Source organism: Phyllostomus discolor, chromosome 3 (assembly GCF_004126475.2).
Source record: "Phyllostomus discolor isolate MPI-MPIP mPhyDis1 chromosome 3, mPhyDis1.pri.v3, whole genome shotgun sequence".
NCBI classification, from domain to species: Eukaryota; Metazoa; Chordata; class Mammalia; order Chiroptera; family Phyllostomidae; genus Phyllostomus; species Phyllostomus discolor.
In genome coordinates this window covers 214,397,902-214,410,352 of record NC_040905.2, presented here as the reverse complement: position 1 = coordinate 214,410,352, position 12,451 = coordinate 214,397,902, and the positions used below count along the sequence as shown (strand labels likewise).

The 12,451-nt window shown below is 65.6% G+C and overlaps 3 protein-coding genes across 3 annotated transcripts; 1 reads left to right on the top strand and 2 right to left on the bottom strand.

Moving 5' to 3' along the window:
- Nucleotides 1–222: 222 nt before the first annotated feature.
- STPG3 (sperm-tail PG-rich repeat containing 3) lies at nt 223–3,019 on the bottom strand. Its single transcript, XM_036022512.1, has 3 exons — nt 2,160–3,019; nt 1,763–2,033; nt 223–1,647 (listed from the first exon to the last, which is right to left on the bottom strand). Exons 1-3 carry the CDS (start codon nt 2,928–2,930, stop codon nt 1,514–1,516), a joined length of 1,176 nt encoding a protein of 391 aa, XP_035878405.1. The 5' UTR covers nt 2,931–3,019; the 3' UTR covers nt 223–1,513.
- Nucleotides 3,020–4,625: 1,606 nt separating this feature from the next.
- On the top strand, nt 4,626–8,007 carry FAM166A (family with sequence similarity 166 member A). The gene is made up of 7 exons (XM_028506889.2): nt 4,626–5,081; nt 5,985–6,199; nt 6,281–6,543; nt 6,628–6,754; nt 6,976–7,070; nt 7,386–7,503; nt 7,799–8,007. The coding sequence occupies exons 1-7, from the start codon at nt 4,927–4,929 to the stop codon at nt 7,885–7,887; spliced, it is 1,062 nt and encodes a 353-aa protein (XP_028362690.2). The 5' UTR covers nt 4,626–4,926; the 3' UTR covers nt 7,888–8,007.
- On the bottom strand, nt 7,880–10,607 carry TUBB4B (tubulin beta 4B class IVb). Its single transcript, XM_028506825.2, has 4 exons — nt 10,175–10,607; nt 9,808–9,916; nt 9,605–9,715; nt 7,880–9,098 (listed from the first exon to the last, which is right to left on the bottom strand). The coding sequence occupies exons 1-4, from the start codon at nt 10,229–10,231 to the stop codon at nt 8,038–8,040; spliced, it is 1,338 nt and encodes a 445-aa protein (XP_028362626.1). The 5' UTR covers nt 10,232–10,607; the 3' UTR covers nt 7,880–8,037.
- Nucleotides 10,608–12,451: the final 1,844 nt, after the last annotated feature.

Sequence of the window (12,451 nt, the reverse complement as noted above, 5' to 3'; positions counted from 1 at the left end):
TGCCCAGTGCGCTCTGTTCTGCGGTCAACACACAATTTTTGCTTCAGGGACTGGAGTGCTGCCGCCCTAGAAGCTCCTTGCACCAGGTGTGAGACGCCCTCTCCAGGCGTGTGCTTGCAGTGTGTGTGGGGGGGGTGGGGGGAGCGCCCACAGAGACCTGGGCTGGCAGTGGGGGGAGGACAAGGGCCGGCGGGCCTCTCCTCAGCGTGAGCGTCTGGCCCCAGGCTGGGGCTGGGAGTGTGGGTCCCCGGGGTGCCAGAGCATGCGGAGTGGGTGGGCCCAGCATCCGCGGCGCCTCCAATCCCTCCAGCTCACCTTCCACACCACCAGCCCTGTCCCCGAGCCCACCACCCCACATGCCACACCCCCTCCCTTCTCCTATGTCAAGGTTTGCTCTGCTAGAAATTCCCTTCGCTCCTGCTCATCCTTGAGAGCCCGTTCCCGCACTTCCTCCCCCAGGAAGCCCTCTCTCCTGAGCCCAGCGGGAGGGAATTGCTCCATCCTTCCTGCTCATCCCACTGCTGGCTTTCAGCTCTCAGTGGCTGGTGGTGCGGCTGTGAGCAGGGCTCCTGGCTCCCACACCTGGGCTGGGCTCCCACAGCTCAGCTGCCTGCTGGCCGCGCTGGTCAGCTGCACAACACCTGTGTGCAATCCCACTGATCCCCTGGCATGCCGGGGCTCCACCCCCAGCTGGATCAGCCCGAGGTCACAGGTGAACACTCTCGGACTCCCTGGGCCTTGGCCTCCCTGCAGAAGGGTTCATGGACCACCGTAACCACCCCGTTGCAGTCTGCCTTGGGGTCCACCCCTTGGTGGGAGGCCAGGCTACCCCAACAGGACAGGGCCCTAACTGGGGAAGGCCCAGGGAGTCCAGTAGCTGTGGCTTGGCCTGCAGGGCCCGGGACAAGTCGGCAGGGTCTCTGGGCAGGTGCCTGGGGAGAGAGGAGAGGGCCAGGCCCTGCCAACCTAGCCCTCTAGGCCCTCCTCGGTGGCTGGTCAGGCTGACCTCCTCAAGATAGCAGTTCAGGGAGCCTGGCCCCGACCTCTGCCCCGAAAGTCAGTTTCTTGGCTCGGCCAGCGGCCTGGCTCTTGGGTAGACTGGCAGCTGGGGTCCTGCACTGCCCAGAAGGACCCCTCCCGTACTGGCCCAGGCCAGGAAGTCTCAGGCTGCCACCCGCCCGTCGTAGAGAAGAGAACATGTGAGGGGAAGCAAGGGGAGGCCCCTGGCCAGGGAAAGACTCCCCTGCAGGACAGCTCACCACGGGAGAATGGCAGCCAGGCACACGGCAGAGCTCAGAAGAACCATCTCTTACAGCAAGCAGGGGCTCTGGGCTGGGCTCTCCTTGTCCACAGCTCACGGAATGGTTAGCTGGCCGGCAGCGTAGATCCAGGCGGGGTGCCAGAGGGTTGGATGGCCAGACTGGGGTCGCTGAGTCCTAAATTAGGTCTGGAAGGCGCGGGGCGGGGGGGGGGGGGGGGGGGCGAGGTCCATGCGATAACTGCCCAGACGGCTCTAAAGCGCGCAGAAGGGGCCTGTATCATGGCGCTTGGGTCTTCGCACGCCCTGGATGACCACTCCGGGCGCCGAGGGGAAGCGCGAGTTATAGCAATCCTCCACGTAGTAGGCGGCTGGGCCGGGGGTGTGGGCTGCAGAGGGACAAGGTGGGAGCCCCATGCAGGCTCCGGCGCCCGTCACTGCCCAGCCCACACCGCTCCCAGGACGCCGCGTGCCCCTAGCCTCCCCTCTGGGAGGCCTCCTTACAGGAGCTGAGCCAGGAGGCGAACGCGGGGGAGCGGCTCATGGTGAAGGCGGGCGAACGCGGGCCCCGCAGGCGGCACCCGGGAAGGATGTCATAGGTGCTGGGGCTGGGAAGCTGCGACAGGGGCCGGGCCCGGGGACCTGCACCGCGGGCCCGAGGCAGCGCCGGACGCGCGCGCGCATCGCGGGTCTTGGAGGCAGGGCGGGGGGCCCCGAAGCTGAAGGCCGGGAAAGCAGGGCCGCTGAGTGGACGGTAGTCCGCGGGCGATGGCCACTGTGGGTAAAGGAGCTGCTGAAGCCCCTCCCGTCTCAGGCTTCACATGCCCCGCCCACCACGGACTCGTCCCGCCCCCGTCCTACAGGCCCCACCCCCGCAAGAACCTCCGGGCCGACGCCGTACCTTTTGCTCCCAGCAGAAGTCGACTTTCTGCGTGAAGGGGCTATCACTTTGCAACCACACGGTCTGCCACGCCCTGCGGCCGCCACCCTCTGCAGGGGGGCAGTGTCGTTGGGGAGGGCAGGCTGGGGGTGCGGCCCCACTTCCAGGACTGGGGAGCCCGGGAGGGGGGCGGGACGCGGGGAGGAGCACGCACCGGGGGCGGGGTGCTTGCGGCCGATGCTGAAGTGGGGGTGCGGGGAGGATTCGCGCACCGAAGCGTCGGGCACACCGTACTTGGCGGGGCCGGGGACGTCCGGGTCGGTGACGATGGGGGGGCGTTGCTCCAGCCCTGAGGGGAAGCAAGCTCGGCTCCTGGGTCCTCTCGCGAGGCCCCTCCCGCCTCTGCCCCGCCTCTCCGGACCGGACTGGGGACCCCCACTCACACAGCTCCTTCAGGCCACGGGTGCAGTTCTGCCGGGACTCCTGGAAGGGGCCCCTCCGCATCCTGAGGCCCTCCGGGGACTCCAGCACCACCGCGGGGGGCCACATCTCCCAGGCGGCGCCCACGCCCGGGCACCGCCAAACGGCATCCTTGGGCCTGCAAGACAGGACAGCCTGGGTCCACCCACACTGCCGGCGGCCCCCTTGAGCTGCCCCGCCCCCCTCCCCTCGCCCTCGAAGTGGCTGGGCTGGCACCAATGACTTCAACCTCAGGGGGCCGTGGGTCCAGTGTTTGCCTCCATTGATGTAAAAGTTTGCCAGGAATTTCACAGCTTTCTGGTCAAAATTCATTGTCAGGGTCTCTGGCTGCCTTCCACGGTGACCTGTGACATCGTGCGGCTTTGTGACCTCTTCGGCCCGACGTGCCCCTCCCCCCGCCTGTTTGCCAGGAATTCTAGGGGAAAGATATCCAGCGCGGGGGGGGGGGGGGCGGGGAGCGTGGCAGTAGGGTCTGACATGCCAGGGGGACCCCTAGCCAGCTCAAGTGACTCCTGGCTTAGTCTCCTTTCCCCTGTCCCCCTTCCTCGTCCCAACCCTTTTTTGGACTCTGGGGGTCCACTGTATCGGGGCTTCCGGGGGTGGGTGCGGCGCGGCGCCCACTGTGCAGGGCCAGCTGGAAGGCAGCTTCAGGGTAGGAGGGGTGGCCCTGGAGGAGGAGGAGCCCCCGCTGGAGCAGTGAATCCAGGCGGCTGAGTCTGAGTGGGCGGTGGGGACCCATACAGAGAAGCAGCGCCGGCCGTGGAGCGCCCGGGGCCCTGGCAGGGCTGCGGAGGCGGAGCACAGGGGCCAGAAAGTGCCTCGGCTGGGGCTGCCCAGGCCGAAGTGCAAAAGAAGGGTGCGCCCAACGAGTGTGGGCCAGTCTGCACACTCCAGGGCCCTCAAAGCGGAGCAACTTGCCAGCCCCGCCCCGGCCTTGACCTCATCCAGCAGCAGGGCCCGGTCAAGCCGGTCTCATCCCCTGGGCCCTGCCCCCGCCCCCCCCCCCCCCCCCCCCGCAGGAGTCTCTTCCTGTCCCGATCCCTCCCACCCCGCACTGACCCTGCATGGCCCTGGGAGGCACTCCGGATGGACAGACCAGAGATTCGCTTGAGGAGACCGGGGTCTTGTCGGGGCTCAGGGCCAAGGTTCTGTGTACGGTGCTCTCTGCCGGCGGAACCGACAGCGGCCGCAGATGCTGCTCTGTGACCGGAGTCCCCTCCGTGGACATGCGGGCCGGGCTCGCACCATGGGGGCAGGCGGCACTGACGAGTGTCGGTTCCTCAGGGGAGGCTCCCGAGAGGCGGCACCTCCTGCGGACCCGATCTGTGTCCTGCATGGCTTTCCGGGCAGCACCGGCCACCGTGGAGGTGGCCCTCCCCCGTCGCCCGCCGGCAGCGTGCCCGGAAACCACCGTTATCAGCGGTCAGGCGATTAAATCCAGCCCTCTGCTCCATGTGTACTAGGTTATCCTTTTCCTTAAGACGTGCACCTTTCCTGTGTGTTTCTAGGGGGGGGGGTAGTTTTTCGTGTTTTTGTCAGGCACGTTGAGGCTTTTTCCTGCTGATACGCTATCTGCTCATCACACCTGTGGCAAACTTTTCTCCAAGCCTGTAGTCTGCCTCCGAGTGTGGTTTATGCTGTGTTCCTGACACGGTCTTCAACCTGCTAATCTTTTCCTTCCTGATATTTTGTATAGTTAGAGGGTCCTTTCGTACAAAAAGAAAAATCAGGCCCTGGCTGGTGTGACTCAGTGGGATGGGCATCATTCCACGAACCAGTCGCCAGTTCAATTCCTGGTCAGGGCGCATGCCTGGCTTGCGGGCCAGGTGCCCGGTTGAGGGCGTGCAAGAGGCAATTGATCAATGTTTTGACACTCACATCAGTGTTTCTCTTTACCCCTCCCTCCCGCTGTCTCTAAAAATAAAATCTTTAAAAATATATTAAAATGGAAAATAGCACCCAGCTCCAGGGAAAAGACCTTCCAATCTCACTGAGGCGGCTTGTCACCATGCCCTGGAAGCTTCAAGGCCTCTCGTCTGAGGAGTGGACTTGGGGTGCACGGGGGCTCCCTCAGATGCACCCTGGGAGGCTGCCAGTCTCCTGGGGGTAATCTGGTCAGTGCTCCCCCACAGGGCTGACTTGGGACTTGGCTGCAGGAGAAGCCCCAGGTTTCTGAACCCCAAGTTCCCCCGAGGCACGCCTCCCAGCCCCCGCCCAGCCTGCTGCCTGTCTGGTCCCTGGGGTCCAGTCTGCACCTCGGGAGCCCTCTCAGGGTTGAGGACGGGCCTGGCCCAGGTGGTGCCCAACAATGGGGCCTCTTCACAATCGTTACCAGGCAACGGGGGCTTTTAGGGAGGGCAGCCAGACCAGAGGGGGAGTTGCACAGCAAAAGTGGAGCTCCAGCAAGATGACGGCTCCTCAGAAACACAGCCTCTTCACGCCGGAACCGCACTACGTCCCTGGGTACGAGCTGCACCCCTGCAGGGAGGCTGGGTGAGCAGGCTCAGCCAGCAGCCAGGGGACCCCCAGCGCTGGTCCCTGGGGCGGGGGTGAGGCCCGAAGGCTGAAGGAGCAGGAGAGCTCGGGGCCCAGGCCTACTTTCCCTGCTGGTGGCGCTAAGTGCCGTATCAGGTGGGCAGCCCAGCGGCTGGCGGAGGCTGGCGAAGGAAACGCCGACGCTCGCCCCACAGTGCGCCACACGCTGAAGACAAGTGTCGGGAGTAAACTGATTGTCGCCAGCTGCCTCCCCAAGTAGCCGAGCCCTCTGGGGAGCATGCATGCACGCACACCCGGGAGCACACGCACAGAGCCGTGAGAGCAAGGATGAGGGCAGGCAGGGAGCCAGCTTCACAGCGGTTCTGAGGTCCAGCCCAGACGAGACATGGGAGAGGGAGGCCTCACCCAGATGCCCCCCACCCCCCGGCCACGTGGCTAAATGGCACTCAGCTCGACTTTTCGCTTCCACCAGCAGCCTCCCCCGCCTCCCAGATCCTGTCCCATCCCTGGCTCCTAGCGTCCGGCATTGCAAGCCCTCCCAGTGGTGCCGCCATGGTTGCCGTGGGCCTCCCCCTGCCGGGCCCAGACACCGTCGCCATCCCTGCAGACGCTCCCGGGCAGTTCCGGTTTTGCCGTCTTCAGGCTGCCCGAGGCTGTTGGGTGCCGGGCAGCAGAGGGGTGGCGGGCTGATGGTGGCAACGGCAACGTGGGTTCTCTGTACTTGGGGTGTGCTGCCCACTCAAGCCTCGAGGGCCCAGAGCCAGGGGTCACCATGCCCCCCATTCCATGGCGGAGGCCAGGTACCGTCCTGGGGCTGGCAGGCTGCACCTGCCCTCGCCCATGGGCCCCGCCCATCCTCTTCCCGCACAGCTATGCTGGCTTCTACCCCCAGCTGCGCTACCAGGTGGGAGACACCTACGGGCGTACCACAGGGCGGCTGCTTACAGACCCCAGTGTGCAGAAGAGCCCCTGCTCCGTGCTGTCCCCCATATCCAAGCCCAAGTTCATCGAGGACTTCAGCAAGTCCAAGCCGCCTTTTGTGCCCTGCCGTGACTTGGGCGAGCCCTACATCCCCCACTACACGGGTGAGCTGCGGCCCCACTGCTCGGCGGCCCTGCCCCTCCCCCGCCCCCCGCCGCCTGCTCACCGCTGCCCCCTCCACACAGGTCTGAAGCCCTACAAGGACTTCGAGATCCTGGGCCGGTTCTCACCTCAGGACGGGGCCGCAGAGGGGCCGCCGGGGATGGAGAAGATATCCAGGCAGGTCCCACTGCCTGCCGGCTTCATGCCCTACCCGCCCTACCCACTGTGCCCGCCGGGCAAGAAGACGGACTCCAAGGACCTCGGACACCCGGGCCTGCGCCTGGCATACGGGGAGGAGGGCTGGAAGAGCGCTGCCCATGCCGACGAGGCCCCTGAGCAGTACCAGGTAGCTGGGAGACACTGGGGCCAGCCTCACCCGGGCAGACCCAGTGCAGGGACTGGCTGGTGACCGCCCCCTCTCCTGCCCCAGCTGTACCACTGCAGGAGGGACGAGCACCTGCCCCCGGCTCACCAGCAGGACACACTAGACGTCGACCGGTTCCAAAGGTTACCCCAGCTGGACCACGCGAACCTGATTCAACGCAAGGCCATCTCAGGTGGGTGCTGGGGCCTGGGCTGGGAGGGGGACACCCACAACTCCCTGGGCCTTTCCCCTCCTGGAGCCTGGCTTCCCCCAGGTGGAAAGCCCCCGACAGCCCGTGCCCAGCAGAAAGCCGCCGATTCTCGGGGAAGGCGAGGAGCCTGGAGAGATGCCCCCGACAGCAGCCGGGTGGTGCAGGGGACCTGCGGTAGCACCTGGACCTCTTCCCTCCCCCAGGGTATGCCGGCTTCATCCCCCGGTTTGCCTGGGTGATGGGGATGAACTACCGCACAGGGGTCACGCAGGCTATGGACGAGTTTGACAAGAGCCAGGTACGGGGACATGAACCCCGGGCCCACCCGAGTGCCCAGCGGGGTCCACGCAGGCCCCAGGCCTCAGCTGGACTCCCTGGAGGAGCTCTGACTGGCGCTCACCCAAGGGGGCTGCTCTACACCAGTGCAGGCGCTGGCCCTTGCCCTTTGGTTCAAGTCCAGGATCCCTGCCCTGGAGCCTCGTGGGGAGGGGAAGATGGGGCCGCCCGAGCACCAACCACTCCCAAGATGGCCAGCCCCGCCCCCACCGGGCGCTGTGCTGCGGGCTGCCTGGTGCTGGCAGCGCAGGGCAGTCGCACATTCCTGTTTCCCCAGTTCCTGCTCAGAAACCCCGTCTGTGCCCTGGGCGAGAGGCTGCCCCGAACATACTGGCCCAACAACACCATCTACGGCAGCCAGGGGCTGATACCCTTCTACATGGGGTTTGTGCCATGTGAGGGCCGACAAGAGGAGGGTCGGGTGGCAGGGGCCCCTTACCTGTGCTGCTCCGCAGGCCTGGGTCCAGCTGTTACTTCCCCAGGGCCCCGCCCCCTCTTCCCTCCCATGGGTGGGGCCCAGGGCCTCTTGCACCAAGAGACCAGGCTGCCTTGGGATGACACTGGCCCCGCAATGGGGACAGGTGCCCAGGCAGCCGGAGTGCCTCAGGTCCTGCTCGAACTGCCCCCATCCCGCGCCAGCAGCCACGGCCCGGGCCAGACTCGGCTCAGCGGTGGCACCGCCCCTCACAGCCATGCAGGGCCACTTCGCAATGACGTTCGGCAACAGCACCCGCAAGGCCTACCAGGAGGAACTGGAGAGGAGAAACCGCACGCTATGAAAACGCTTTAATGGTGGAGTCTGCACAGCACGAGACGCCGGGACGGGAGGAAGAGCAGGTGCACACTGTGAGACGGGGCTATCAGAGGACAGGCTGTGGGTGAATAAAGAGTTCTCACGGCTTCCGCGCACTCCCGGGGACCGGGCGGCCCTAGGCCACCTCCTCCTCGGCTTCCTCCTCAAACTCGCCCTCCTCCTCGGCCGTGGCGTCCTGGTACTGCTGGTACTCGGACACCAGGTCGTTCATGTTGCTCTCGGCCTCGGTGAACTCCATCTCGTCCATGCCCTCGCCCGTGTACCAGTGCAGGAAGGCCTTGCGCCGGAACATGGCCGTGAACTGCTCCGAGATGCGCTTGAACAGCTCCTGGATGGCCGTGCTGTTGCCGATGAAGGTGGCAGACATCTTGAGCCCCCGGGGCGGGATGTCGCAGACGGCCGTTTTCACATTGTTGGGGATCCACTCCACAAAATAGCTGCTGTTCTTGTTCTGCACGTTAAGCATCTGCTCGTCCACCTCCTTCATGGACATGCGGCCCCTGAAAACAGCAGCCACCGTCAGGTAGCGGCCGTGGCGGGGGTCACAGGCGGCCATCATGTTCTTGGCGTCGAACATCTGCTGGGTGAGCTCGGGCACCGTCAGGGCCCGGTACTGCTGGCTGCCCCGGCTAGTGAGGGGGGCGAAGCCGGGCATGAAGAAGTGCAGGCGGGGGAAGGGCACCATGTTGACGGCCAGCTTGCGCAGGTCAGCATTCAGCTGGCCAGGGAAGCGCAAGCAGGTGGTGACCCCACTCATGGTGGCCGACACCAGGTGGTTCAGGTCACCATAGGTGGGTGTGGTCAGCTTGAGGGTGCGGAAGCAGATGTCGTAGAGGGCCTCGTTGTCGATGCAGTAGGTCTCGTCCGTGTTCTCCACCAGCTGGTGGACGGAGAGGGTGGCGTTGTAGGGCTCCACCACGGTGTCCGACACCTTGGGCGAGGGCACCACGCTGAAGGTGTTCATGATCCTGTCCGGGTACTCCTCCCGGATCTTGCTGATGAGGAGGGTCCCCATCCCAGACCCGGTCCCCCCGCCCAGCGAGTGGGTGAGCTGGAAGCCCTGCAGGCAGTCGCAGCTCTCGGCCTCCTTCCGCACGACGTCCAGCACCGAGTCCACCAGCTCCGCGCCCTCCGTGTAGTGCCCCTTGGCCCAGTTGTTGCCAGCACCACTCTGGCCTGCAAGGGAGGGCAGCAGGTCACTCCTCCGCCTGCACTATCACTGCTGATCGCTGGGCCAGAAAGGCCCAGTAACGTGGTGCGGAGGGACACACAGCTGACCCTGCGGGTAAACCACGGGGACCCCCAAATAAGGCAGCAACCTGCTCAGCCAAAAAGTCAGGGGCCGGGCCGCTGTAGCTTAAGGATGAGCCAGCCCCTCCCACAGCAGCCCCTGCCAATTCCCAAGGACAGATGAGCGGCCGCGGCCGCACTCACTGCGGAGAGATTACATCGGCGGCTTCTCCCCTGGCCGGACAGCTGGGCCTTCCTCCCAAAGCCGCTTTGAGAGGGATTGGGTGACTCGCAGGGGGAGCCGAGTGTGTCCGGCCAAGGGCGCCAGCTTCTGCTCGGAGCAGCGCACCGGGACCTGTGTTCGCGGTTCTGAGGGTGGTGACCTTGGGCACCCCTTGACCTTTGAGTCCTCCTGGCCACAGACCGCCCCCCAGCCCCCATCCGCGACTCACCAAAGACGAAATTGTCCGGCCTGAAAATCTGCCCGAAGGGCCCCGAGCGCACGGAGTCCATGGTGCCGGGCTCCAGATCCACGAGCACGGCCCGGGGAACGTACTTGCCACCTAGGAGGGCCAGGAGAGCGTCAGCGAGAAACCCTTGGCAGGGCGGCAGCGGAGGGCCGGGGGAGGGCCGGGCGAGGGCCGGGCGGACTCACCGGTGGCCTCGTTGTAGTACACGTTGATCCGCTCCAGTTGTAGGTCGCTGTCCCCATGGTAAGTGCCGGTGGGGTCGATGCCATGCTCATCGCTTATCACCTCCCAGAACTGCGCGAGACGCGGGCGGGCCGGGGCTGAGTCACTCCGGCGGTGCCCGGGGCCGGCCCCGCCCCGGACGGGCGCGGCCCTCCCCTCCCCCCGGCTGCCGGCCAGGTCCCCAAGGGCCCGCGCCCGAGACCCCGCCCGAACCCCGGCCCCGCGCTGGGCCGCAATGCGGGGGCGCCGCCCGCCCGCCGCCATCTTTCCCGTCCGCCCTTCCCGCCCCGCTGGTCCGCCCGCGCAAGGCCCCGTCGCTCCACCGCCCACCTTAGCGCCGATCTGGTTGCCGCACTGGCCGGCCTGCAGGTGCACGATCTCCCTCATGGCGGCGGCGGCGCGGGCGAAAAGACGGGAGTGAAGGCCGAGACACGGGCGCGCAGAATGCTACAACCGACGCTCCGCCAACGCTTATATATCCGTTGCGCACGCCTCCGCTAGCCTCCTATTGGGCTGCCAGAACGAGGATGGGAAGCGACGTCGTTTGATTGGCTTTAGCCCGGTCAATCAAGCCTCCTAACGCTCCCTTCCCCATTCTTTTTGCTGTTTATTGGTCAGCCGCAGCCTCTGCTCCTCCTCTCAAAGTCCCCGCCCTTGCGTTGCAGTTCTCTGTCCATTGGATGTTTCAAATGATTGATTTGTTCCCTCATTGGCTGCTTCCGGAGAGCAGCCGACAGGCTGGCGCTATTGGCTACGCGGACCCAGCGTCCTGGTAACCGCCTCAGTGCTGCAGGCGCGCGCGGGCTCTGGGGACGCGCGCGCGCGCGCGGGCTCCGGCCCTCGGGGCCGAGGGCGGGCGCAGGCGCGAGCGGGGTGCTGGGAAAGGCGCACGGGGCGGTGTCCCGCGCGCACGCGTACAGACTTCCCCGCGGTCGCGGGTGGGCGAGTGCGTTCTGGAGCGCTGCTGTCTCCGGCCGCCGCCAAACGGGGGCGCGTGTGGCCACCCCGCGGGGTTTCGGGGCAAGAGGAGGGGCGCGAGGCCAATCACAGCAGAGACAAATAGGCCTCGGGGGCCCAGGGGCCGCGGCACCCCTCTTTGGGCCGCACGCCCGCTTGGGCGGCGGTCAGGTAAAGGAGCACGTGGGCCGCTGCGCCATGGCGGGAGCTGGGGATCAGGGAAGGGCGGGGTGGGCGGAGCGGGTCGGAGCCCGGCCGCCTGGAGCTTGTTGTGGAGACCGCGGTAGCCACGCTCCCCGTCGCCTTGGTGCTTACCTCCAGCACAGCAAGCTCCCTGGATACGAGGGCGGCGCCCGGACCTCCCTCGCGGGCAGGCCCCCACCTGGGGCTGCTTCCGGGCCTGTTGCCCCAACGGTCGGCAGGCAGTTAGACGCGAGCCCAGCTAACACAATAGGTCAGGTAGAGGAGGTCATCGGGGAGAAAGCCCTGGGTGCCTAGCAGCCGCCCAAACCGGGAAACCAGGACCTGGCCCCCAGGGAGCTGGCCTTGTGGTTTAGATCCCCTGACCTTTCATAGCCCTGGTGACTCGGTTTGGGCCTCCCCCCGACCTTCCCTCCCATGGCAGGTTGCCACTCCTGCAGGTCAGACCCCTTTAGATGGGAACACACGAAGGGCAGAAAACAGCCCCGAATTGTGAAGCCCCGAGGACGGCGCGGTTCTGACCCACATCCAGTACACCTGGGCCTCAGCTGTGTTTCAGCTCCGGGCCAGAGAAGCAGCAAAACCAGACGGGCAACACCAGGGCTGCCATCAGGCCGGCGGCCTTGACTAATGACCCCTGCCCTGGCGCTGGCAATCAGTAGAGACCAGGACCCCGAAAAGACACACGTGGAAAGCTGAGAAATATGCTGTTGGGCTCCTCCCTGGGCCTCCCCTGAAGTCCCCCTGCCCTTAGAAACCCCCAGCGTGCTCTCCCTCTAGGGAGCCCCCTCTCCTTCCCTCCAGAAGCCTCACCTTAACCTTCCCCTCTGCTACACTCCATGGGCCCTGGGCCTTGGTATCTCGTCTCCTGAGCCCATTTCTCCTGCGAGTCACTTCTACCTCTGTGACTAAGTGCACTTTCTCTTCAAGTCTGAGTCTTGGGCCCGAGTTCTTAGCCAGCACTCAGGAACTGAGGGTGCCGAACCAAGTTCCAGTCTGACTGCCTGCCTGCAACCGCGGTTACCGTCCTGGTGCCGTTCTTGCCACCAATTCCACCAACACAACCGTGGATCGGCGCCTGAGCTGACACACGCCTCTGCTTTATCCTGCTCAAGCTGGGGGTGGGGGGCGGCGAGGCAAAACTTAGGAGGGAAAAAAGTTAAATTACATGTGGTCACACCATTACTATGTTGGCTTAATAGCAGTACACTTATTATTATGTTTTTGTAACATTTAAAAAAGGACAGATCACTCCCTCAGGTCTGCCCTGGACAGTTCCTGGCGGTGGCCGCTGCGCCACTGGATTCTGGTTTTCTCTGGTCAACTTACCCTCCTTTGTCCCCCAGGGGAGAGGGTGTTAGGGCAATGCCTTGCTGCTCCTCCTCTCGGGGAGTGAGCTCTCCTGGCCTGGGATGCACAGCACGAGGCGGGCATCGCAGCAACTGTGGG

Coding starts and splice junctions, on each gene's coding strand:
- TUBB4B (XM_028506825.2), bottom strand. CDS start 10,231: ATGAGGGAGATCGTGCACCTGCAGGCCGGCCAGTGCGGCAACCAGATC. Junction 9,716..9,807: donor GTACTACAACGAGGCCACCG/GTGAGTCCGCCC, acceptor TGGCCCTCCTAG/GTGGCAAGTACGTTCCCCGG. Junction 9,099..9,604: donor GCCGGACAATTTCGTCTTTG/GTGAGTCGCGGA, acceptor CCTCCCTTGCAG/GCCAGAGTGGTGCTGGCAAC.
- STPG3 (XM_036022512.1), bottom strand. CDS start 2,930: ATGAATTTTGACCAGAAAGCTGTGAAATTCCTGGCAAACTTTTACATC. Junction 2,034..2,159: donor ACTTCTGCTGGGAGCAAAAG/GTACGGCGTCGG, acceptor CTTTACCCACAG/TGGCCATCGCCCGCGGACTA. Junction 1,648..1,762: donor CGCCTCCTGGCTCAGCTCCT/GTAAGGAGGCCT, acceptor GTCCCTCTGCAG/CCCACACCCCCGGCCCAGCC.
- FAM166A (XM_028506889.2), top strand. CDS start 4,927: ATGGGGCCTCTTCACAATCGTTACCAGGCAACGGGGGCTTTTAGGGAG. Junction 6,200..6,280: donor CTACATCCCCCACTACACGG/GTGAGCTGCGGC, acceptor CCCTCCACACAG/GTCTGAAGCCCTACAAGGAC. Junction 6,544..6,627: donor AGGCCCCTGAGCAGTACCAG/GTAGCTGGGAGA, acceptor CTCCTGCCCCAG/CTGTACCACTGCAGGAGGGA.